The 25,235-nt window shown below is 32.5% G+C and overlaps 1 protein-coding gene across 1 annotated transcript; it reads left to right on the top strand.

Moving 5' to 3' along the window:
- The first annotated feature begins 2,982 nt into the window (after window positions 1-2,982).
- LOC134684666 (actin-related protein 8-like) lies at window positions 2,983-24,192 on the top strand. Its single transcript, XM_063543973.1, has 12 exons — window positions 2,983-3,098; window positions 14,556-14,714; window positions 15,421-15,531; window positions 17,082-17,183; window positions 18,243-18,416; window positions 19,165-19,275; window positions 19,423-19,538; window positions 20,320-20,473; window positions 21,083-21,310; window positions 21,792-22,038; window positions 23,091-23,254; window positions 23,815-24,192. The coding sequence occupies exons 1-12, from the start codon at window positions 3,042-3,044 to the stop codon at window positions 23,956-23,958; spliced, it is 1,767 nt and encodes a 588-aa protein (XP_063400043.1). The 5' UTR covers window positions 2,983-3,041; the 3' UTR covers window positions 23,959-24,192.
- The last annotated feature ends 1,043 nt before the right edge of the window (window positions 24,193-25,235 follow it).

Genomic DNA, 25,235 nt, shown 5'->3' with positions numbered 1-25,235 from the left:
ATTTATCAAGTACTCAGTAATTAAGTAGATTAATTGCCCTTTATTTTCACAAGAAATGCTTAATTCTCCAAACTGTATATTGAAAAATTTAAAATGTTACTATGTTGTGTCATGTGTACTATTGTTTGTCTGTTTGTCTTTTTCATTTTTAGCCATGGCGTTGTCAGTTTATTTTCGATCATATGGAGTATGAGAGAGCCGGTTTGACTGTGCCTCTGGTATCTTTCGTCCCTCTTTTGTTTATTAGAGAGATTTCAAAATACATAAATAAATAACTGCAAATAAAATTAATAATAAAAAAAAAATAATAAACGTTTTCCCATTCAAATAAAAATAGTCTCAAATCTGTGAGACTTTACAGAGTACTACAGACTATGATCAATAATCGGATACTGTTGAAGTCACCAGATCAGCTTCTTCAGGAGGAACTACTCCTAACAGAGAGAATATCAGAATAACAACCTGTAATATAGAGGGAGTGAGATCAAATACATCTTTTCTCCAGCTCCTATCTCAAGATTCACACATTGTATGCCTGCAAGAACATTTTCTTTGGGATTGCCAAGCAAATATACTACACTCAATTCTCCATGACCCCTCATACTAGTTGCCATGACACAAACGAACCGTTATCAGGCTTTAAACTTCCTAAGTCGTGCAGGAGTATCTATCTTGTGGCCAAAACAATGGAACAGCCAAATTCAAAAGCTTCCTGATAGAAAATGAGAGGGTGATAGCTATTCTGATTTCATCAGACGTGGACGTATGTTTGATAAACGTCTATATGCCAACTATGGACAAATACTCGTCTTACGAATATGGAAAATGTCTCGATCTAATTCATAACATAGCAACAAAATATCTGAATACCGTAATGCTATTATACTTTGCGGGGATCTGAATGGGACAATTCTACAAACCAGAAATAATAAGCATGATCAAACAAGGAATTCATTCAAGAACTTAACCTTACTGCTGATAAAGATAAACCTGACAGACAAACATTCTTTTACCATTCAGGACAATCATGTTCCCTAATAGATTATATCTTCTCATCTAAAGATAATCTGTTTAAAACGTATACAATATGGAATAATTCATCCTCAAATGTTTCAGCAGCATCAGTAACGACTAACAGTATCATACCCACTGGTGTAACCAAAGCCAATAAAGAAATGCAAACAGTTCAAAAGCTTCAATGGGACCAGACCGATCTCCCTCTATAAATAGAATCTGTTCAGAATGAAATTTCAAAGCTGCCACTCACTCAAAAACCATCCAACAGTATCCAAAATGTCACAAAAGCCTTACTTACAGTCTCAAACAAAGCAGTACCAACAAAACCCATTTAACTGAAAGGTCCAAAATGGAAGGCATCACCTAGAGTAAAAAAAAAACATCTAAAAAATTGCGAACAGCTATACTCAAAATGGAAATCCGAAGGCAAACAATTAAGCAGACCATCTATTCAGGAAAAAATAAAAGCAGAAAAGAAAAATCTCCGCAGTCAGCAAAGAAAGGAACATGCTGAAGATAGATTGTATTTATATCAGCAAATTATGGATAATCCATCCACAGACCTTTTCTACAAATTAATACAGGAATAGATCCAAACCTAGAACAATTAAATTCAACAGGTATAGACATAGAGGGTGAATAAGAATTTAATCCTGCTATACAGAGAAACGCATTTGCAAAGTACTATGAAGATCTTAGTATCCCAAAAGAATCAAAATTTGATAACTCATATTTGGAACTATGCCAAATAAGGCAGCATCTTGTGGAAGAAGTTCTATATAACCAACAAACAAATATAGAACCATACAAAGAAGATGACATCTCCAAAGCTATAGACAATCTAAACAGTGGCAAATCACCTGATGAGTACGGACTATGTGCAGAACATCTAAAACTTGCTAAAGAAACTGTCACACCGACGCTTACAAAGATATTTAATAACATACTCATTAACAGAACTGGCCCAATATTGAATTCAAGTCCGGAATTCTAACTCCAGAACGTAAAAAGGAAAAAAATCAATGCCTATTTTCCAGCTATACAGAAATCACTGTAACCCCTGTAATCTATAAACTCCATGAACTCTGTATCATTGGCAAACTCAGTATTACTCCTAACACTGATCTACAATTTGGATTTACAGAAGGGCTATGTCCACTAATAGCTAGTATCATTATATCAGAATCAATGCAAAATGTGAACCGGGAAAAAACAACACTCTCTATCTGGCTACTGTTGATGTCCAATCTGCCTTTGATGCAGTCCAGCATCTGATACTCCATGACAAAATGCTAGATAGGAATATACCCCCAGATCTAAGGTTTGTCATTTTAAAAGATCTATACTCTGGCCTTACATCTAAAGTCAAATGGCAAGGCTAACTTAGTGACAGCTTCAATATACTCCAAGGAGTTAGGCAGGTTGGAATATTGTCAAATCATCATTAAATTTTGTAGAGTATCGTGGAAAGTTTGGCTTCTTGTCTTACCCCTTGTCTCTGAATAAATTGATCTGACAAAGTATTGTCCCATTTCACTTTAACTGCTACGTTTTTTGTACATATTTCTAAGCAAAATTCAAATATTGCCAGTTATGCCGTCATGGTACAGTTTTTTATTGAAGAGAATCTCATGGTCTAATTTGTCAAATGCTTTCTGAGCATCAAATGTCAGGAGAACAAGTTGTGCAAGTATTTCTTTGTAAAAATCTGCGTGTGACTTTGGTTTACAATGAAGCGGCTGCATTGATTGAGTGACGATGATTTTTCAGTAAATCCACGTGGTCAATGTATAGCGCACCACCACTGGATTTTACCTTGATGTAATATATTTTGTCCCTGTTTCTTCCCCCTTTTTTTAATATTTTAATATTACCCGATAAGGGGTGTCCCTTATAATAGGAAGCTCATACGAAGAAAAGAGAGAAGAAAGAAGTCAATTTCCGATTCCTTTTTGCATTTTATATATTTCTGCACAAAAAATGATGACGTGAACACAACACATAAACCAAACCTATGAAAAATCATGCCTACAAATGCTTCAAAAAGACTTTATACACAAACCCCGGATCCAACGAGTGAAGTAATGCAAGAATAAGTCAATAATGACATAAATAGATCTTAACGCAGTTCATTTTAATCCTAATGGCATTGGTTTGTCATTTTAGAATGGTATTATGGTCAAATCATACATGCAAGTCCAAATGGTTAGGGTATCTGTATCTGTATCTGTATCCTATGAATTTCTGCCAATATAGGCACACCTCCGTTATATGGAGTAAAACAATAAAAATAGTTCCACCACCGCAACAGTATAGAATATCAATCCATCAATATATATACACTATGAGGATTATGTACACAGTTCACAGTTTTTGATATTTATTTATCCTTTTATATGTAAAAGATAAAAATTGTCTTTATACTAATAAAATTCTATTTATAAAACTTAATATTAAGCCTAGGCGATCTGCAAAAACCCTATTTGACCTATCTAACTGACTTTAAAGTTCATCTTTCTCCTGCTACTTATCAAGTCCATTTTTGAGAGTATTTCGTACCTCTTATTATGTAATTTATAAATTAATTGTCTACACAGAGGTTCAATTCTATAGCTAATATCTTTTCTGACTCAGCACTGCAAGCATAGTGGAATGGATTAATAATTAGTTGCAAAATGTCTAGCTGACTATTAGAATGTTGCAAAGCAGGAAGCTCACTACATTTATATATAATGTTTTTCAAAATTGGTGTACGAAATTGGTCAAGTGCTCTACAACACAGCAAGAAATGTGAAAGTGATTCTTCTGCTTGGTCACATAATTTACAAGTTGGATCAACGTTGTTTTGATTGTAAGCTGCTCTATTCGTTTGTAGAATGTAGGTTCCAGTTGCAATTTTTATTCTTATTGGAATTCTATTGATGTCTCTTTGATTAGCACTATTCGCTAAGGCCAAAGGATGAATTTTCCCAACTTTCCCAACCAAAATAAAGATGTTGGAATGTATTTCAAGCTTGAGTAATACATTATTTCTTCATTAATTCTTGTTGTCCAATATTTATGTACTGCTGTGGTAGTCAATTTCTTCCATTTTCCTTTTGACATATCAATATATAAAGTAGTGATAATGGGTTTTCTAGACTATATTTGATACATATCTTTTTCATGTCTATAAACCAGCTGTTACTATCAAAGCTCTTAATCTGTAGTTGTCTTTCTGCTAGCTTCCACTCAGATGAATTTTTATTTGATCTTGCAATATTTCCAAACAATGAGAGGATTTTTAAGTGTATTTCTGCTTCTATAGGTAGTAAACCAGATATTAAGTATACAGCAGGGTCAGCCACATTATCAGGTCCGTTCGCGCCCAATTTACTTTCGCACCCTACACGTTCGCACCTCGCACGTTCGCACCCAAGGTCCGTTCGCACTCTACACGTTCGCGCCCAATTTTAATTCAAATTCCAGTTGAATATTTGGAAAATCATGATTGTTGTTTTTAATTGCTTTGCTGTAAAAACTGAATGTATTTATAGCTTGGTATGAGTAAAAGATTAAATATTTTAAATGAAAACTCAAAAGATAATTGTTTTTAACAGCTTGGTCCCTTTGATCTGAAACAATGAAATAATAAAATTAGCAATACACTGTTGTATAAACCAAAACATGATAAAATCTATTCAACGCACAGAAAAAAACATAGTCAGAATCTCACTTCATTTTGAAACAAGTCAACGAAACAAAGTTATAGGCAATACACTAAACATAACATGATTAAGTGTTATTCAACACAAAATAAAACGTTGACAGACTCACATTAATTAGAAAGGAATATTATTATTTTTAACAATACACTCTCAAAAACATGATTAAGATTTATTAAACACATAAAAAATGCTGTCTCGCTTTATTTTGAGACATTGAAATCAATTATATTTTTTAAGAACACTACTTGCCAAAACTTGATTACAAAGTTATTAAACACAAAATCAATTAGAATTGGGCGCGAACATGTAGGGTGCGAACAGACTTTGGGTGCGAACATGTGGGGTGGGAAAGTGAAAGGTGGCGAATGTGAATGGGCGCGAACAGACCCGGATTCTGTAATTCAATGGTTAGGACCTCTTGCAAGGCTATATTAATTCTACAATGGAGGCATTCCAGAAAGAAGAAAAAATAGCCCTACAAGACGTCATAATTATTTGGACTAGTCTGATGATATGTTTTGTTCTGTCATCTTAATATGTGCTATGACTATGCTAGTCCAAATAATTATGACGTCTTGAAAGGCTATTATATTTTTTTTCCTAGACGCCTTACTTCGACGAAGTAAGGCGTCAAAGAAAAAAAATTATGATAGCCTTTCAAGACATCATAATTATTTGGACTATGACTATGCATGCTTTTTCAATGGAAATTGTGAAATCAAATGCATTCTTATTTGCATGAACACATTAAGACAAGGGGAGTGTCTTCTTACCACTGAATACCACAGAACCCTCAAAATGTACCATAGGACTTCGAAATTTTGATACTTCAGACATTTATTTTGTAACAAAACCGGAGCAATAAGGCTGTAGTGTTAAACTATAAATGTGTAACCCTTAGTGTGTTGCTAAATGTATCAGTTTGTTCCAGGGATGGGGTAATCGTAATCTGTAATCGTAATCGATTGTAATTGATTACATTTTTTCAAGTAATTAACAGTAATCTGTAATCGAAGACATTTTTGATTACATGTAATCGTAATTTAATCGATTACAGCAAAAATTTTGATGTAATCATCGATTACTTTCCGATTACATTTCGGTTACTTTAGTAAAATAGTTTGATGAAATATAACCTATTCAGAGGAAAATATGTATGTTATCACTTTGTAGTACAGATAAAAAATTATGCATCAACAATACTTGAGAGTTAAGCAACTGCCTATTTCTATCTATTGTCTCAAACTGCATTATGAGTAACCAGATCACCTTCCTGAATTTACTTTATATCTAGCTTTTGAAACAGATGGATGTATTTGCTTGTCAATAATTCAAGAGCTTTAATATTTAAATAAGAAAATAGATTTGAAATAATAAAATAGATCTTAAATAAGAAATGTGTTTGTCTTTCGTTAAGTTTTATACTACATTTTTAGCTCACCTGGCCCAAAGGGCCATGTGAGCTTTTCTCATCACTTAGCGTCCGGCGTCGTTAACTTTTACAAAAATCTTCTCCTCTGAAACTACTTAGCCAAATTAGACCAAACTTGACCACAATCATCATTGGGGTATCTAGTTTAAAAAATGTGTGGCGTGACCCGCCAAGCCAATCAAGATGGCAGAGATGCAAACACTTTTTTTTCCCTGTCTGACATAAGGGCCTACATGGTACCAAGTTTTGCCAGACCCATCACATTTCTGCCGGACCTCTATTTTCACTCAAAAATCAAATGAGACCTGCTTACAAATTTTCTCAGCCATGACATATTTCCTAAACTTATCAACTATGTTTAATAGACCTCCTTCCTGAAGAAAGAATTTCTAAAACCAGAAACATGAAGGAAATACGCAGAAGGGTTTGGGGTGTGATGGACATGGTATGAAAAGACTATCACTGGGCAGAAATACTGGTTCTTGAAGTTAGAAAAAGCGAGGGAACAGGAAATTTACCTTTATTTGAGATGATCACAAATTTATTAACAAAATACTCTACCAGGACAGACAGGGAATTAAGTTTTGGGGGACCCAAGAAGACTAGAATATTGCCAGCCATCAGGTCCTGCACAGCAACAAGTTTTGCCTGACCTGCAGAAATTCTGCCCCTCAGGTCTGACAGGGCTGACGATTAGTTGCATCTCTGAGATGGCCGCCATGGCTAAAAATAGAACATAGGGGTGAAATGCAGTTTTTGGCTTATAACTCAAAAATCAAAGCATTTAGAGCAAATCTGACATGGGGTCAAATTGTTTATCAGGTCTAGATCTATCTGCCATGAAATTTGCAGATGGATCAGACTACCCACTGTTAGGTTGCTGCCCCTGAATTAGTCATTTTAAGGAAATTTTGCTGTTTTTAGCTCACCTAGGCTGGCCCAAAGGGCCAAGTGAGCTTTTCTCATCACTTGGCGTCCGTCGTCTGTCGTCTTCCGTCATCTGTCGTCTTCCGTCGTCCGTCGTCGCCTGTCGTCGTTGACTTTTACAAAAATCTTCTCCTCTGAAACTACTGGGCCATATTAAACTAAACTTGGCCACACTCATCATTGGGGTATCTAGTTTAAAAAATGTGTGGCGTGACCCGTCAAACCAACCAAGATGGTCGCCATGGCTAAAAATAGAACATAGGGGTAAAGTGCAGTTTTTGGCTTATAACTCAAAAACCAAAGCATTTAAAGCAAATCTGACATGGGTTTAATTGTTCATCAGGTCTAGATCTATCTGTCCTGAAATTTTCAGATGAATTGGACAACCGGTTATTGGGTTACTGCCCCTGAATTGGTAATTTTAAGGGAATTTTGTCAGTTTTCGCTTATTATCTTGAATATGATTATAGATAGAGATAAACAGTAAACAGCAATAATGTTCAGCAAAGTAAGATTTACAAATAAGTCAACATGACCAAAATGGTCAATTGACCCCCTTAGGAGTTATTGTCCTTTATAGTCAATTTTTAACGATTTTCATAAAATTTGTAAACATTTTCCACTGAAACTACCAGGCCAAGTTCAATATAGATAGAGATAATTGTAGCAAAAAGAATGTTAAGTAAAGTAAGATTTTCAAACACATCACCATCACCAAAACATAATTTTGAAATCATGAATCCATCTGCTTCCTTTGTTTGATATTCACATAGACCAAGGTGAGCGACACAGGCTCTTTAGAGCCTCTTGTTTGTTATTATTATTATTATCAGCAAAGTAAGATTTAGAAATAAGTCAACATGACCAAAATGGTCAATTGACCCCATAAGGAGTTATTGTCCTTTATAGTCAATTTTTAACAATTTTCATAAAATTTGTAAATTTTAACTAACATTTTCGACTGAAACTTTTAGGCCAAGTTCAATATAGATAGAAATAATTGTAAGCAGCAAGATTTTTCAGTAAAGTAAGATGTACAAACACATCACCAAAACACAATTTTGTCATGAATTCCAATGCCTCCTTTGTTTAATATTCACATAGACCAAGGTGAGCGACACAGGCTCTTTGGAGCCTCTAGTTTTATATTTCCTTTATAAAAATTATAATAACTATGCTAAAATATTTTTTTTAAGAGTAAAACAAAAAGCTAACATAAGTACAGTAAGAAAGCTAAATTTTTGAAAAACAATTAGTTATGAATATGTTATTATTGCAATGCGATGACATCTTTCATTTATGTTGAAAGTCAAAATTTCAAGATTTTTTAATTATTTCTAATCTTCATCAAGAGATTTGATCTAAAAAAAAAACAGCTATTAACTTATATTTTAGAAACATTGCTTTGAATGATGCTTTTTTTTCATATCTTAAAGGGGCACTAGCTGTCAAATTCATGGTCACCGATTTGACTCAAATTCTCATATTTGATTTATAACAATGTAAAACATTTATCCAAACTACCAAAAGTCTAAAATAAACAGTATACAGAGCATGGTATAGATGATATGTAGATTCGTTTCGTGTGTATGTTAGTCCAGACCCCATCTAATTAACTATTGCTTTGACCTCAGATGACCATATAAGCGATGTAAACATAAATAACAATATGAATAGATTAAACCGACATGTGCAATTGGATTTTTATAGGTCTGTTTGATTTTATCTTATAGATTAACAATTTTTATGTCTCATTGTTTTTAACCGTATAAGAATGATTTTTTATAGATCGAATCAGTAATCAAATGCTTTACCGTAGTTTCACTTTCATTGTTGACATTCTTTTTCTTTAAATAACCTGTACACGTATAATGCATGCATTGTCAATCTCTAGCAAGGTGTTAAATTAAAGTTCACATGAATAAGAATTTAATAAGGTTGGCTAATTCACTTGCAAGTGAAACAGTAGTTATCAATGTTGTTTCATCGCTTAATTTGACAATATTAAACCATTTTGGCTGCTAAAAGCGAATTATTATTTCACTATTTCACTTTCATTATTGATTGAACAAAAAAAAAATATAATTTAAGATTTTTTATATATCTCGTAGCTAGTGCCCCTTTAATTTCCACTATACAAATGTTAAGCAATATAATTGTGTTTTACTCCTGTTATTTTTTGTTGAAATGTATGTAATTGATAGTAATCGAAAAGTAATGTAATTACTTTTGATAAAGTAATCGATTGTAATTGATTACATTTTTAAAATTTGAGTAATCGATTATTAATCAGTTGCACAAAAATCCTTCATGTAATCGATTATTATCAGTAATCGTGCCCATCCCTGGTTTGTTCGTTATAAAGTTCCAGTTAATCTAAATGCATACATAATTTGGTAAAAATCTGAGGAATTGTCAAATAATTGAAGAATGGTCCAAATTAAATGAAACTTTAAGATACTATAACTCATAATTCGAAAGCCTGAAGTCCATCTTAAAAAATTCCAAATGGCTATCGTTGCCATGCAGTCAGAAACCAGGTTGAAATAGAACAAAAGAATCGAAGCTCTCTATTAGAGAAGGCGATAAATGTTTACTGTATTGTTTACTATAGTGACAAATTTTTTTTAAAGTTAATAGAAACAAACAAAACTGCAATTTTCTTCTCAATTACGAGGTGTTTTATTTCAAAAACACCATTTGCATAAGTTTTCAATTTATCTAGTACATAATTAAGCAGAACAATTAGATATCAAGTCAACGACATGGGTATCTTTCAAGTTGGATGACAAAAATGCATAACCTCCGATTTTTTTGAAAAAATTACCACGGACGGAAAACATTTCAATCTATTAGTTCAGTTATTTTCGTGTCAGCCCTTCCATTATGTGACTGAAGAAAAAAATCCGAAAAATAGGTAACAATTGTATCCAAAAGAGAAAATCGAGTGCACCTTTTTATGTTAGGGCGTGTTTGAGTTGAGTATTTTGTCTTGATATCGTTCAAAGTAAGAATATTTCATACATCGTCTCGCTTCAGATTCTATCATTTTTATATATTAAAGCTACAGGTTGACTTTATAACACAAAAAAATAACAGTACTAAAAGATGAAATATATGGGTCAAGTGAAATACCTATCTAATTAGTCACAAAAACAGGGAAGGTGTGTTCGAATAGCTATTTTTTCACTGAAAGTACTTGACGACAGTCTTACAAGTTGGATGATGAAAATGCATATCTTCGAAAAAATTCTAATTTTTGTGTGTGATAACTAGGGTTTATAGTCATCAACCACTAAAATAATCTAGTCTGCCCTTCCACGAAATATTTAATTAAGATTTTTTTTAAATGTTTATGATTTTTCGAAAATTCCACCTGACAACCGATCAGACAATAGTTTTAAGTTGAATCAATGCAGACAAGATCATTAACTGATGCTCATTTGCTAGTTGATACATTTGTCTTTTAAAATATAAGTGACATATATATGGATCTTATTGGTGCAATGTGGATAAATTTATGTTTCCAAGAGCAAAATTGGTAACGCGTCATCGCTACAATGGCTTCCATTTTTACGATTGTGAAAATGAACTGCCGTAATGGGGAGATAATTTTGACGAAGTAAGATCCTGACTGCATGAAAACGGTCCAAACCTAATAAAAACGAAAATAATTCCTTAATTAATTCATAGTTAATCAACTCTTGAAAACCTACCCCTGCATAACAATAGAATGAACTGTAGAATTCATTGCCGTTGGAATTTTTTAGACTGCTGCTGTTACCATGGATATAATAAGTGTGTCTTTTAATTGTCAAAAGTTTAAGTTAGATGACTGTTATTAGAGTCTTCTCACGAACAGTAGGTTGTATGTGTATCTTCTTCAATTATTTGACAATTTTCAGATTTTTACCAAATTATGTATGCATTTAGATTAACTGGAACTTTATAATGAACAAACTGATATATGTAGCATTTACATATATAGCTTCTATAGTTTTTAGTCCAAAATTAATGTTGACCTTTATAGCAAGTTAATTCACCTGTACAATTAAAGTTCCATGATGTAATTAGATTAAACATAAAAAATGACCTTACTACAACAATTAATACCATCAATAAATTGTATGATTGAAGTGATGCAGATACACTATGGAACACCTTCAAAAACGATCTCAAATCAATAGCGTCAAATGTACCTCACAAAATGCTCTCATACAAGCATAGACTACCGTGGATAAACAACAACCGTAGGAACTTCTTAACAAGAAAAACAAGTGTTATATAAACAGAAATAAAAATCCTTCTAAATACAAGAAACTAAAACAAACAGTACAAAAAGAACAAAGGGAGGCCTACTGGAACTACATAGAACAAATTATTTGTGATTTACCAATCAATGAACCGGACCAACATCAGTCCACAAACACAAAACCAAAAAAGCTATTTCAGTTCATCAAAAGAACTAGAAATGATAATACGGGAATTGCGCCTCTGAAAAAAGAAGGTATACTTGTTACAGACACTACTGAAAAAGCAGACATTCTTAACCAACAATTTAAGTCAGTATTTACTAAGGAACCACCATCTAATATTCCTGATAAGGGTCCAAGCCCATACACAAAAATGCCAGAAATAAACATCACTACACCAAGTGTGGAAAAATTGTTACATAAACTAAATCCACACAAAGCAGGTGGTCCAGATAACATCAGTGGATGTGTATTAAAAGAACTAAAAGCACAAATAGCACCTATCCTTACCACCATATTTACCAAATCTCTGGAATCGGGAAAAACACCAAAAATAGATAAAGGAAGATGTGGTGTGAGTGCCAATGAGACAACTCTCCATCCAAATATCAATTTAAAAATTAAACCATTATAGGTTAAAGTACGGCCTTCAACACGGAGCCTTGGCTCACACCGAACAACAAGCTATAAGGGGCCCCAAAATTACTAGTGTAAAACCATTCAAACGGGAAAACCAACGGTCTAATCTATATAAACAAAACGAGAAACGAGAAACACGTATATATTACATAAACAAACAACAACTACTGTACATCAGATTCCTGACTTAGGACAGGTGCAAACAACATGCAATTGTTGCATTAGCATTTAAAAAGGGCAACCGATACAAGGCTGAAAATTATAGACCATTTCACTCACTTGTATTTGTTGTAAATTGATGGAGCATATACCGTAGTGACAAGTTACATCTGTCAGATATTAACTATTTAGACGCAAATAACATACTCTACAACCTCCCTACATGGTTTCCGAAAATCGAGATCATGTGAATAACAACTAATTCAATTTATACAAGAACTTCATAACAACAGCAGCAAATAATACAAACAGACCTCATTATTATGGATTTTGCCAAGGCCTTCGATAAGGTTCCCCAAAAACATCTACTCTACAAACTAAAATACTATGGCATTCAAGGTAACACTCGAAAATAGATTCAGGCTTTCTTATCAGACCGTACACAAACAGTGGTAATAGACAGAATAACCTCAAATACAGCACCAGTAACATCAGGTGTCCCCCAAGGAACTGTCCTTGGGCCTATACTCTTTTTAATTTACATTAACGATTTTCCAGAATACCTCGAACACAGCAAATTACGACTCTTTTTTCGCTGATAATAGTATTATATACCAAGAAATTTCATGTCAACAAGACTGCACAAATTTACAAAAAGAGCTTAATGCAGCAGCTAAATGGGAGGCTGATTGACTCATGCATTCCATTCAGGAAAATGCACTATCTTAACCATCACACAAAAAAGAAACCATTTAAACACGATTACATCCTACATAACCATATTTTAGAATTAGTAACATCTGCAAGATATCTCTGCATAACCCTACAGTCTAACTTAAAATGGAACTATCAAATGCAAATACCGGTAAATCTCTTGGCTTTCTGAGGCGAAACTTATTTTTTTTTTACTAACACCAATATCAAATCCCATGCTTATCAATCAATAGGGAGACCAAAACTTGAATATGCCTGTAGTGTATATATGGGATCCACACACAGCAGAATATAAAAATAAGCTAGTAATGGTACAGAAGCGTGCGGCCTGATACGTATGTTACAACACCACTAGTGTTACATCCATGTTAAACGAACTACAATGGCCCTCACTCACTGAGCGCCGCCTCAAAACCAGAATTATCATGTTCTACAAGGTCATTCATGGACTCATTGCAATCCCATCACTAGTCCTCATACCATCAGATACTAGAACAAGAAAATTACATACTCAAACGCCAAATATCCACCTCTAAATACAGCTACAAATGGTCATTCTTTCCACAAACAATCATCCAATGGAACTTGTTACCACAAGTTGTGGTAGCATGTCAAATCATTAAAACCTAAAGAGATCAGTTGACACCAACTGTTCTCCACGACATAATTTAATTCTATAGATAACAATCTACATATTTTTTAATCACTTGTTGTTTTCTTTCATGTAAATATCACCAAGTATTCTACAAATTTAAAGATAAATTTTTGTTGATATTTTTAATCATATACGCCGCACATGCTTCGCAATCTTCAATATTAATGAAACTGTAATTGTATATCAGAAGAAGAAACAATTTTGACACTTTTTGTAATCCTCAATCAAGCCAATTAAAATGCCATTTATATTTTCACACAGGTCTGAAACATCAAATACACGTAATTGAATTACCTTATTCAATCAGGTGGCAATTAAAAAAATAGAATGTTGATAGCAGTCTTCTGGTTCTAATTATCATGATTATTGTTTAATAATTCCAAAAATACATCTTTTACCATCATCATAGTTGAAAAGTTAAAATTAGTCTTGTAAGGGACATAACTCAGCTAAGTATTTTTTTTACCTACATGTGTATATAAGTAAATAAAATTCACTTGTATAAGTAACCTACAAATTGGAATATATAAGTATATAAAAATTACTTGTACAAGTAGTACCCCTAACTTTATGAATTGTCCTTTTTGTAACTAAGAAGATTGCTGTTAGCTGTCTTATTTGCTCTTTACTAAATGTTGTGATATTTAGGAGTTTTCAATTTTTCTTAGGCCGAGTTCACTTGAAACTCTTCAATCGACTTCAGAGTTAATAGATTATTACGTAGAGTTGATATTCGGAACTCTAGAGTAAGGCCACGACCAAGCATAACAAAATAAAATATTCTCATTGGTTTGATGTCATTCAAGAGTTTCTCGAGTTTAACCCTGGCTCGGCAAGGGTTAGAACAAGGGTCAGAGGGGTTAACTCGAGTGGTTTAACTTAAATCGTTTTATTGAAACCCGAGTAAGTAAAGTTAACTCGAGATTTTCAAGTGAACTCAGCCTTATTGAATTCTTGTTAACAAGTTTTTATTATGTTTAGTAACAACAGCAATTTCTTAGAAAATAATAATTTAAAAGAAAACCATTAAGTTTGAATTTATTTTTGTTTAGCCTATACAAACAGCAACTGTAGTGATTATACATCCTGGCTCATTAAATCTCAGACTTGGGAGGGCCTCAGACACATATCCAGTAACCATACCTCACTGTATAGCAAGGAGAACTACTTATCAGAAAACAGAACCATGGATTAACAGACCAGAATGTCAGGTAAAAACATAAACTGTAAATATGTTTATTTGTTTAGGAGTACTAACTGATGCTTTTGTATATGTATATAATATTCATTGACATTGTGGTCCATGTGCAGACTTGTGTAGCTAGATTACTTTTGTTGTGAAAACATATCTTCCCAAAAATGGCATAATTTAAAAAGTGATCATGTGTCACCAATACGGTATAAGAATATTGGGAATAAATTTCATATCATGCCTTGAACAAAATTGATAGTTAAAAGCTTCATTGAAGACAAAAAATATACAATGATAGTTTAATAAAAATGGTTTTTATGCCCCATCTACGATAGTAGGGGAGCATTATGTTTTCTGGTCCGTTCATCTGTTCGTCCGTTTGTCCGTCTGTCACGCTTCAGGTTAAAGTTTTTGGTCAAGGTAGTTTTTGATGAAGTTGTTCGTCCATTCGTCTGTTTGTCCGTCTGTTCGTCTGTCCCGCTTCAGGTTAAAGTTTTTGGTCAAGGTAGTTTTTGATAAAGTTGAAGTCCAATCGACTTCAAACTTGGTACACATGTTACCTATGATATGATCTTTCTAATTTTAATGCCAAATTATAAATTTTTACCCCAATGTCCCGGTCCACTGAACATGGAAAATGATAGTGCGAGTGGGACATTCGTGTACTGAGAATACATTCTTGTTTTATTGTATTTAATGATCGACCAATGTAGATCTAATTTTAGCACAGTGATGTAAAGGCATTACAGAAGTATGGACTGAAACAGTCTGAGGAAGCTGTGGCCTCCAGACCAACATCTACTGGAGAATATAGACAACCAACTTCACAAAAACTGGTCAGATATTCTAGAACATTCAATTTTAGTTATAGTTTATGATTAATTATTCAACATGGATAGAATGATCTTACACTGCCATAAACATAATCATTGCTATGTTACATGGAAAATAAGTTATTAGAATGTTAAATGTTAAAAGTAAACACACAATATTTAAAAAATAATTCATGGGGGCTTGAATATATGGTGATTTTACCACAGCTTGGCCTTTTATGACAAATATTTTAAAACATTGGCATAAATGGACAACCCGTGGTAAAATCATGATATATTCAAGGCACAAATAAAGAGTCTAATGCAGATATGAGCACGCTGATGTGCACGTTTTGAATGATGCAATGCCAATTTTAACAGATTATGTCAGAACATCAAATTAATATCGATTTTAATTCAATGTCAATCATTGGGATGGCCATCTGACTACCATAATTGCCTTTTGTGACTTTGTCTTAGGAATTAAAATTCGGATCAGATATAAAATGTCCGGCTGGCTCAGAAAAATTTTGGAAGCCCTGATTCAAGCCCCCATGAATTATTTTGATTCTAATAGGACAAATACAGTATTTCTTTTGGATCAAAGCTCTCTAGGGGTGGCGGCAAATATTTGCAGTTCTCATAAATAAATGCACTATTTAATTGGCATAAAAGAACGGAGCAAACTGAATTAGAGACATGCTTTTACCATTAAGTATTTAGATAGTTTTGGAAGGATTTAACTGATAATTTACTTATATGTCTTATAAGTATAAAAAAAATGGCTTATACCACATTTTAGTACCGTTTGTTTACGTTTCCTTGTTGTGATGATTTATGGTTTCACAAGCGTGTATTTTTTAGTAAAATGTGTATATTCTTTCGTCATTGTTATATGAGGTTGGGTACCTCATTCACAAAAAAGCATATAGAGTGGGAATATGATGGGAACAGCGGAGGCAATATATCCATATTTTACTAGGGTACTCAAAGTGTTTGAAGGACTTCAAGTTAGAATAAACTATAATCTCGTACAATTCTTAATTTTAAATAATTTGAAAATGAATAAAAGAGATGTATGCATTTTATTACTCATCAACAACACAATACAATAAAACACCAAAAAAGCCGTTGAAAAGACTACATATGACTGTCCTATTTATCAAGCTCAAATTTGAGTCTAGACTGATAGCAGTTTTTTTTTTTACTGAAAAACATAGATCTGTCATCAAAACCAAATTGATATAAGATAATTTTAACAATTCAAAGTTTAATTCTGATGCTTAGAAATTTGTCCGAATAATGGAAATCACAGAATAAAACCAAAGCTAAATATATAGGATAAGAAACTCTAAAATATATTGTTTTTACAATCTTTCATAATGTGTAAACTGTATTCTTATTTATATTTTTAAAATGTAAATATAAGAAGATATCAGATTTGATAAGATTAATAGAATAAAGATGGACAACATAGTGCAGGTGGTGCTCAGTGCTTCATTTGTCACTGTTAACTATTAAGCATTATATTTTATAGTTGAAAAATAATTATGCCCTTGATTTTTATATTGTAGATATACAGTTATAATAATAATGCAAGAGGCCAAGTTACTGATGTAGTATGTCCTCAAAAATGGTCAGACACCAAGCAAACACCATTTCTGATTGGAGAAGAGGTCAGGATTTTTTGTTTTGTTGATAATATATTATTTTCCTTCAGAAATTCCTTTTTTGCAACAGAAATTTTGTTTGGAAATTTCATATTTACAAGCAACAAGTTAGCATCATAGACCTCACATACTGAATTCTAATTAACAACAGAGTGAAGGTCACTACATACAATGATTTTCCAGACATATTGTATTGGTAGATACCAAGGCCAGATACTTTCACTTGTGAATTTTACCATTAAAAAAGGTGGTACCCAACACCTGAACTAAAACTAATTTGGCTCTTTTAATTTACTTAAAATTTTGACAAAGTATTTACTTTGGCCCTTTGACAAAAATATAAAAATTTCAAAAAATTTGAACCAACCGTTGAATCAGAAAAATTACACTGGTTATATAGCAGTCTGACCAAAACTTATTTTGATCCTTGAGAAGCTCAATATTCTCTTAACAACACAACGTCATTAAAATGTTCTGCTGATTTTACAGAGTTATCTCCCTGTAGTGTTAGGTACCACCTTAAGAGTGTTTATTTTTCATATATTAATTGATTAACAAGTAAAGAAGAATACCTTCAAAATAAAAAAAAAATCTTCTGAGAATTGAAAAGGTAAAGTTTATTCACCTAGAATTTTTTAGAGTAAAATGAAATTGTACACAGTTGTTGATTGAGAAAAGCTACCATTTTACTCTCACTTTTTATCTACTGAAGGAATAGATCTACTGCTTTGTTTCAACAAATATTGTTTTATTTAAATTTAACATTATAAAATTATAGATATTTCAGTTGTTTTAAAATTGAATTTGTATGTATATTGGATAGGATATAATATCATCTAGTCTGATCATCTATTTGTCAAGCAAGTCCTTGTTTGTTTTCTAGTGACCTTTAGAAAACCATAAGTGTATTGTCAAACAGACATGTAATTGGTTCTTTACATACCACAGCTTTAATATATACAAATTTTAAATGGCGTATAAAATTCATCAAAGTATACTTGTTAAGTCAGCTCAACCTAACTTTCATAACTGACTTTACAATGATCAATCTTTTAATTCTATCAGGCACTGCATATAAAACCAAGTGATAAATTTAGAATTCACTGGCCAATGAGAAGAGGGCGTTTAAACTTACATGATGGACCAGGGGGCACTTTGACAGCTGTGATGGAAGACTTGGAAACTCTTTGGTCTGCTGCTATACAGACTTATCTTGATATTCCTATTAAAGATCTTAAGGTAAATAGAATGTAAGATGGAATCATCTTTTACCATTTTAGAAAAGATAGATTTATATATAATTAATTTTCCCTTCCGGAATTTTTTCTCGTTATATTAAATAGAAATACTGTAAGAAGATGTGGTATTAGTGCCAAAGAGACAACTCCCCATTCAAGTCACAATGTGTTAAAAGTTAACCATTTTAGGTCTAAGTTCCTCCTTCAACATCAAGCCTTTGCAAATCTTACATATGTCATATAAGATGTGATCAATATTTTTGTGCAGAATGGAAATGATTTATGTGGGAGGAATAGCTAGACAAAAAACAAACCGTTAAATGTCTTGGACAGATAACTTTCACTGATTTAACTTATTTTATCTCTTGAAATAATATATGACTATTTTTGAATCAGCTTCTTTTTTATTCTCAGCGATATACACTATATAACCCCACTGGTGAAAAGGGGACACACTTTCATATGTTATCCTTAAAAGGATATCAACCCGAGACTGCATTTTAAGATTACAGTATTGTTTTATTTCATATTTTTATTTGAATATACATGTGTATATCTTTTAAGCTGTACTTGTATATACCGGTAGTTGATATTTATTCTTAAATGAATTTTTCCTTTTACCTTTATTGTGTTAATTTCTTAATCTACAGTAAAACCGTAATTTGACATTTTGATACAATGCTATTTGAGAAATGATCAGTTGTTGAAAATGCACACTTTTCCTAAACCCCATTTATTTTATGTTCCAGATATACAAAGTGTTACTGCTTGTACCAGATGTGTTTGTACATAACCATGTTAAACACATGACAGACATACTATTAAATAAACTTGGATTTGGTGCAGCTATTGTTATACAGGTATGACATCATTTAGTCACAAAATGGTGACTTTAATAAGCAATTTATGCGTGCAAATCTAAAACCTTTAACAACACAAATCTAAATATTTATTTAGATTTGGAACTCCAACTATCCATGTGTACTAACTTATATGATAATTTACAGGAGTCTGTGTGTGCTACATTTGGTGCTGGTGTAGGAAGTGCATGTGTTGTTGATATAGGAGACCAAAAAGTCAGTGTGTGTTGTGTGGAAGATGGAAATTCTACATTAAAAACAAGGTAAAAATTTATGACATTTTTAATAATCATTTATGGGTATGGGGATGTGTCATGTAGGAATAAAAAAACTGCAGTGACAAAAACAAAATTACTTTAATTAATGATAAGTTTTTATTGTTTAAAATTTCCATGACTTAAACTATATAAAATTTTAGTGTTGTTGTCTTTTGTGGTGACATTTTTTCATTTATTTTAAGGATGATTGCTTGTCTTGTTTTGAAATTGTTGTTCGATTTTCGGAATGCTCTGGTTTTATCCATTTGAATGCCTTAAAATAAATTGACCATTGACCCCCATTTTTAGCTCACCTGGCCCAATCTTTAACATGTATAATGATAAGCCATCAGTGAAAGTCATATAAAGTTTTGATTTTTTTTTAATAGTTTTTGAGAACTTAAACTTGTCAATGATATTTAGCTACGAAAAGTCAAGAGAGAACATTATCCCTCCAAAATTTCAATGGCTTATATTTCAAAAACAAGCACATTGACCTATATATTATTTTTGCTCTTAGGATCCCTTTATATATCCCCTATCAATATATACTAGTGTTTTGAAAAGCTTATCATTTTGAAACTGAGAAGCAAATTCCCCTTATAAGACAACTGTGAATATCTAGTGGAATCCACTGGTTTTTACCCTACCACACCACTTCAGGTGTTGGTTTACTTGATAGAAAGTGTTTAATTATATACTAAAAACAAATTCCTAACCTTCTAATAAATTATTATTAGTTTTACCCTGTAATATTTTGATTTAAACTGACCTTTATATACCATAGAATTACAATGGAATATGGTGGGAGTGATGTCACTCGATGTTTTCATTGGCTGCTTCAGAGGTCAGGGTTCAGTCCAAAGGAAATAGACCTGAATAAAGTAACAGATTGTAACATAATGCAGGAAATGAAAGAATCCTACTGTCATTTAGACCAGGTAAAATTTATTTCTGATCTCAAAATTAGTTCTCTTTGAAGGGAGATGGAATATTGAATGATTACAAGTAAGAGGCAGTAAATAGATAAGTTTAGAATATGTGAATCAGATAATATCCTTGTAAAAGTTTTTCCTCATTCCAAGCCTTCTTGGAATTTATCTCCCTCAAGAAAGTTTCAACTTTGTGGTTGAGGTTGTGTATTATTTGATGCACACCATGCTTTGTTAATGTGCAGTGGCATATTGGGATTTTAATTGAAATGATCATTTCAGTGAATTATATAATTTAAACGGTTGAGGATATTTATACCTATGCAATAAATGTTTCTGTCCTATATTGGTTTTTGTTAATTTTCCACTGAGGTTATTAAGGTATGAAAATATATATTTCTGAACCTTTTTCTAGCAATGATACCATGCTAAAGGATCAATCAATTGATTTAAATATATAAAGTGTCCAGACTAGGAAACCAAAAGAGTCTGTTTAGAACAATGTAAGGTTTGATGATAATTTGGCTGTAATTTTAGTGTATGGTTTACATATTGACATATGAAGAAAAATTTAAAATATTTAACGATTTGTTTACAGGTTTTATTTTGTATTTGTAGGATAAAACTGGTATATCAGATCATTCACTGTTAATAAGGAAACCTCAGCAACACATAGTGAAATATCCTGTTAAATTAGGTGATGAGGCTATCGTAGCACCAATGTCATTGTTTCATCCAGAACTGCTAGGTATTATGGGACCACAACTTGTAAGAACCCAGGGACGTTGTACTGGTGACCCTGAAGATCCCCATGATGAGTTTTATCTTCAGATGACCTCAAGGGAGGTAAGAACTTGGACTGTCTTCTCAAGTTATTTTATGTAGAAAATTTTTCGATTAAGAATTTGTAGACAGAAAAAATTGCTGATATTTCCTATTTTAGAATCACATCTTTGGTTTTATTTTTTAAAAAATCCACATTTTTCTTTGATTGCTTATCCATTTCTATGTTTTAAAAAGTTAAAGAGAGCAATGCTAGAAGATAAAAGTTTCAAAGGATACAAATACAGGTCATTAATTTTAGGTTATTGTACAAATACATGGTTATTAAAAATGGATTTATTAACTGTAGAGTCAGATTGAATTTTTATAAAATTGCAGGCATTTGTTGATTTACAGTGGGTTTTTTTAAATTTTTATAAAAAGTTGAACATGAATATTGAATACACATGTGGTCAATGTAAGGACATGTATATGGTAGCATTCTGGCTGAATTATAAAATTATCATACAATGATAATTTATAAAAGAACCCTTTTGTTTTACAGGCCAAACTTTCCAAGAAAAAGGACACAACAGAATCAAAAGACAATTCTGAACTGAATGTAATGGATGACTCTCAGCATCAGACTCAGATGGACGATGACTCTAATGATGCACCAGACACGTTAAATGTGACAGACACAGTGAAAAGTGGGAGGAGGGGCGAGGAAGAGGAGACTGATGTAGATACAGAAACTGTTTTACAATTAATGGGAATAGACCAAGCTATACTCAAAAGTATAGAAAGATGTGGTATGTAATTAGTGTGGTTAAAAATAAAGCAGAGAGAAATATTTTAAATGAAGATTTTCAAAGCTCTTTGCATAGTGATTGCTCTTTCTCACTATTTAAAACTTATAAACTAGGCAAGCATTCTAACTAAAGTTTTGGGCAAGTGATCTGAGTATTCATGTTGTATATACATGTTGTTTTTTTTTGCATTGTAGTTTATAAAAATTGCCATTTCAAGGTCATTTAGCAAATTAATGCAGATAGCTGCAAAGTAACAAGCAATAATGTTTCTTTGGTTTCAATGACATATTAATACTGATCTTAAATTGCAATCTTTTGCTTAGCCTGGGGATGCACTATAATGAAGAATAAGTACTATGGAATCCTCTTCCCAAAGGATTGCATCCTCTAATAAACAAGATGATTAGCATTACTGTAAAAACAAATTATTTGTTGAACAACTAAAGATGCTAGCATATTGTAATTTGTTATGCCTCCTATTCTTGTTAATCAATTAGATTTCTTTTGTTTAAAATCTTAACTAATATATGAACCAAATTATCAGGATGATTTCAAACATATGCATAAAAGCTAGATGGACAATACAGGATTCTTCCAGCCTCAGATTTATATTTTAATACACTGTAAGTTTGGAAGGTGGTAAAAGAAATCATAGAACACTTTTAAATTAATTTATATTTATTTAAGAATTGAATGCTTCTTTTTGTAATTTCATTGGGGTGTTAAAGCGTTGATGTGAAGTACGTTTTCTTAACATGTGCGCAAGGTCGACGCTTTTACAACCCTATGAAGTTACAAAAAGAAGCATTCAATACATAACACTACTTTTTTAAGCTAGGATCATGAAAACACGAATTTTATATTTTTTTAATTAATTCACTTGTGCACTTTATTGTGGGACCTCCTGTTATCATGAATGATAAGTTTTATTGAGTAATGCAATTGCTTAAGGAATAACATGTGATGTGCAGTTAGCCAATCAGAATAACCTATTATAATGAAACATACATGTAATGTAATTATTTCTGAATATTTGTATGTATTTTTTTAAGGCAATGATGAGATAAAGAAGAAAATGTACAGTTGTATAGTAGTTGTCGGAGGAGGTTTAAAGTTTGAAGGTGCACAACAGTGGTTACAGTACAAAGTGTGGGTAGGAATGCCACCACAGTATAGACTGATGTTAGAAACCATGGATGTCATCACTAGGCCTAAGGTATGTCTTATATAGAGCAGATAATACTTTATAGGTTAAGGCTAATACAACAACAAAAAAGACACTCCAGGAGTCCTCATAGAAATATTTCTTCCAACCCCAAACGGTAAATGGTCAAGACACAGAGCACTGTAAATTTAAAATTGTTCATAGCTCTTTTTTGAGTAAACTTATTTGCTTGAAGATCATATGCTACATCTGTGCATCGAAGAACATGGCTGTTGATTTGTTTCTTTAATTTGGATGATCATCCTATTAGTTCTATTGTATTGCATTGCTGTTTACCCAAATCAATGTCATATTGCATGTAATAAGTTTGGATTGAAGAAAATTAAGACTTTGAAAATCAACTTTTAAAAATGTTTGACCTCTTTATTCTCAGAAATTGAGTTATGCCTGTCGACATAATTTAAAGATATCACCTGAATTGAAAACATCAAATGTTCACTTTTAGGGTTAAGAAATTTTTCTTAGTTTGGTGTACGGTATTTCAATGTTGCAATCAGATAACAAGCTGTTTACTATAATGTTGACATGACAAGTATTTTGTCTTATTCCAGGACATGGATCCAACATTTACCTGTTGGAAAGGTGCTGCAGTTCTAGCTTGTCTCGATACAGCACAGGAATTGTGGATTAGACAGAAAGAATGGAAACAGTTCAGTGTACGAATGTTGAGGGAAAGAGCCCCATTTACATGGTGAAAGTCTTGATGACTGAAATAGATACATGCATTTGGATTATAAATCAGTTGAGTCCTACTCCAGTTAAAAACTGTTGGAACATTTAATCCAGACAGCTATGCTTGCGTTGACCAAGTAATATAAGATGGAAGAACTTGAAATGTTTTGGAATTAATACAGTTTATAATACTACGCACTATGCAGTGCTAAAGGATGGAATCCACAGGTCTGGAATGTAATAAATATGTAATGATGTTTACTTCTTGTTTTGTTTATACTCTTTACATATTTTTCTTTTAATTCACCTGGTCAACATACTCCACACAGGTAAAAAAGTTGATGCTCCCTCTGCAATTGTAGGGCCATGTTTCCTTCTATACAAGTGGATCAGTTTATCTGGTTGTTCATCCCTCCTAGATCAGATTTTTGGTCAAGGTAATTTACCATGAAGTTTTGTTAACATCTTGATACTTAGAACACATATAAATAAGAAGATATGGTACTTCCAGCGAGTAAACTCTCCATCCATGTCACAATGTATAAAAAGTAAACCATTATTAATCAAAGCATGGCCTTTAACACTCACTTATTTTGAGTATAGAATAGAGCCCGACTAATTGAAATAAAGGTAATAATTAATTTCAAAATGGCATATCTTTACCAAATTAGCAATTCAGTCTCTTAGGAGCTTCTTGATCTGAATTAGGACATAATTGCTATCAACATGTCCAGGATATTTTCATAATTTTTTACCCAGTACAATATTATACAGAATGATTTTACAATTGTGAGCTGTCCAGCAAGGTTGAGTTTTCTGGGATCTGTAGGCCACCTTCTTTTTACCAATACTTTATTTTTTTAGTTGAATGAACTGAATAGTTTCAGTCACACTTTTCTCAAAATCTATGAAAATAGAATTACTTCCTTTGGTCAGCAAATTGACAATACTGATTTGTAATGTGTGAACAATGAAAATACCACCTTCTTTCATCAAATATTTTGAGGTTTTAGCTTGTTAAATTATATGAATAGAATAACACCTTTTTATGGTATACATATTTCTATCTGTCATCTGACCTTGGTAGATAACTTTCATCTTGGCTTCAATCATCATTAAAGATGCTTTAATATACATGTTATATCTCAATCAATTGCAAGTAAGGAGTAACTAATGTAAACACTAGCCAATCAAAACTGAGGTTGTGAGTTCCAACTCCACCTGTGTGGGTGCACTCGACTCAAATCTTAATTGACAAGGATTGTCAATTTTCCTATCCAAGGTCATGAATTTCCCCCCA

Source organism: Mytilus trossulus, chromosome 1 (genome assembly GCF_036588685.1).
Source record: "Mytilus trossulus isolate FHL-02 chromosome 1, PNRI_Mtr1.1.1.hap1, whole genome shotgun sequence".
NCBI classification, from domain to species: Eukaryota; Metazoa; Mollusca; class Bivalvia; order Mytilida; family Mytilidae; genus Mytilus; species Mytilus trossulus.
This window is presented reverse-complemented; position numbering and strand designations above follow the sequence as displayed.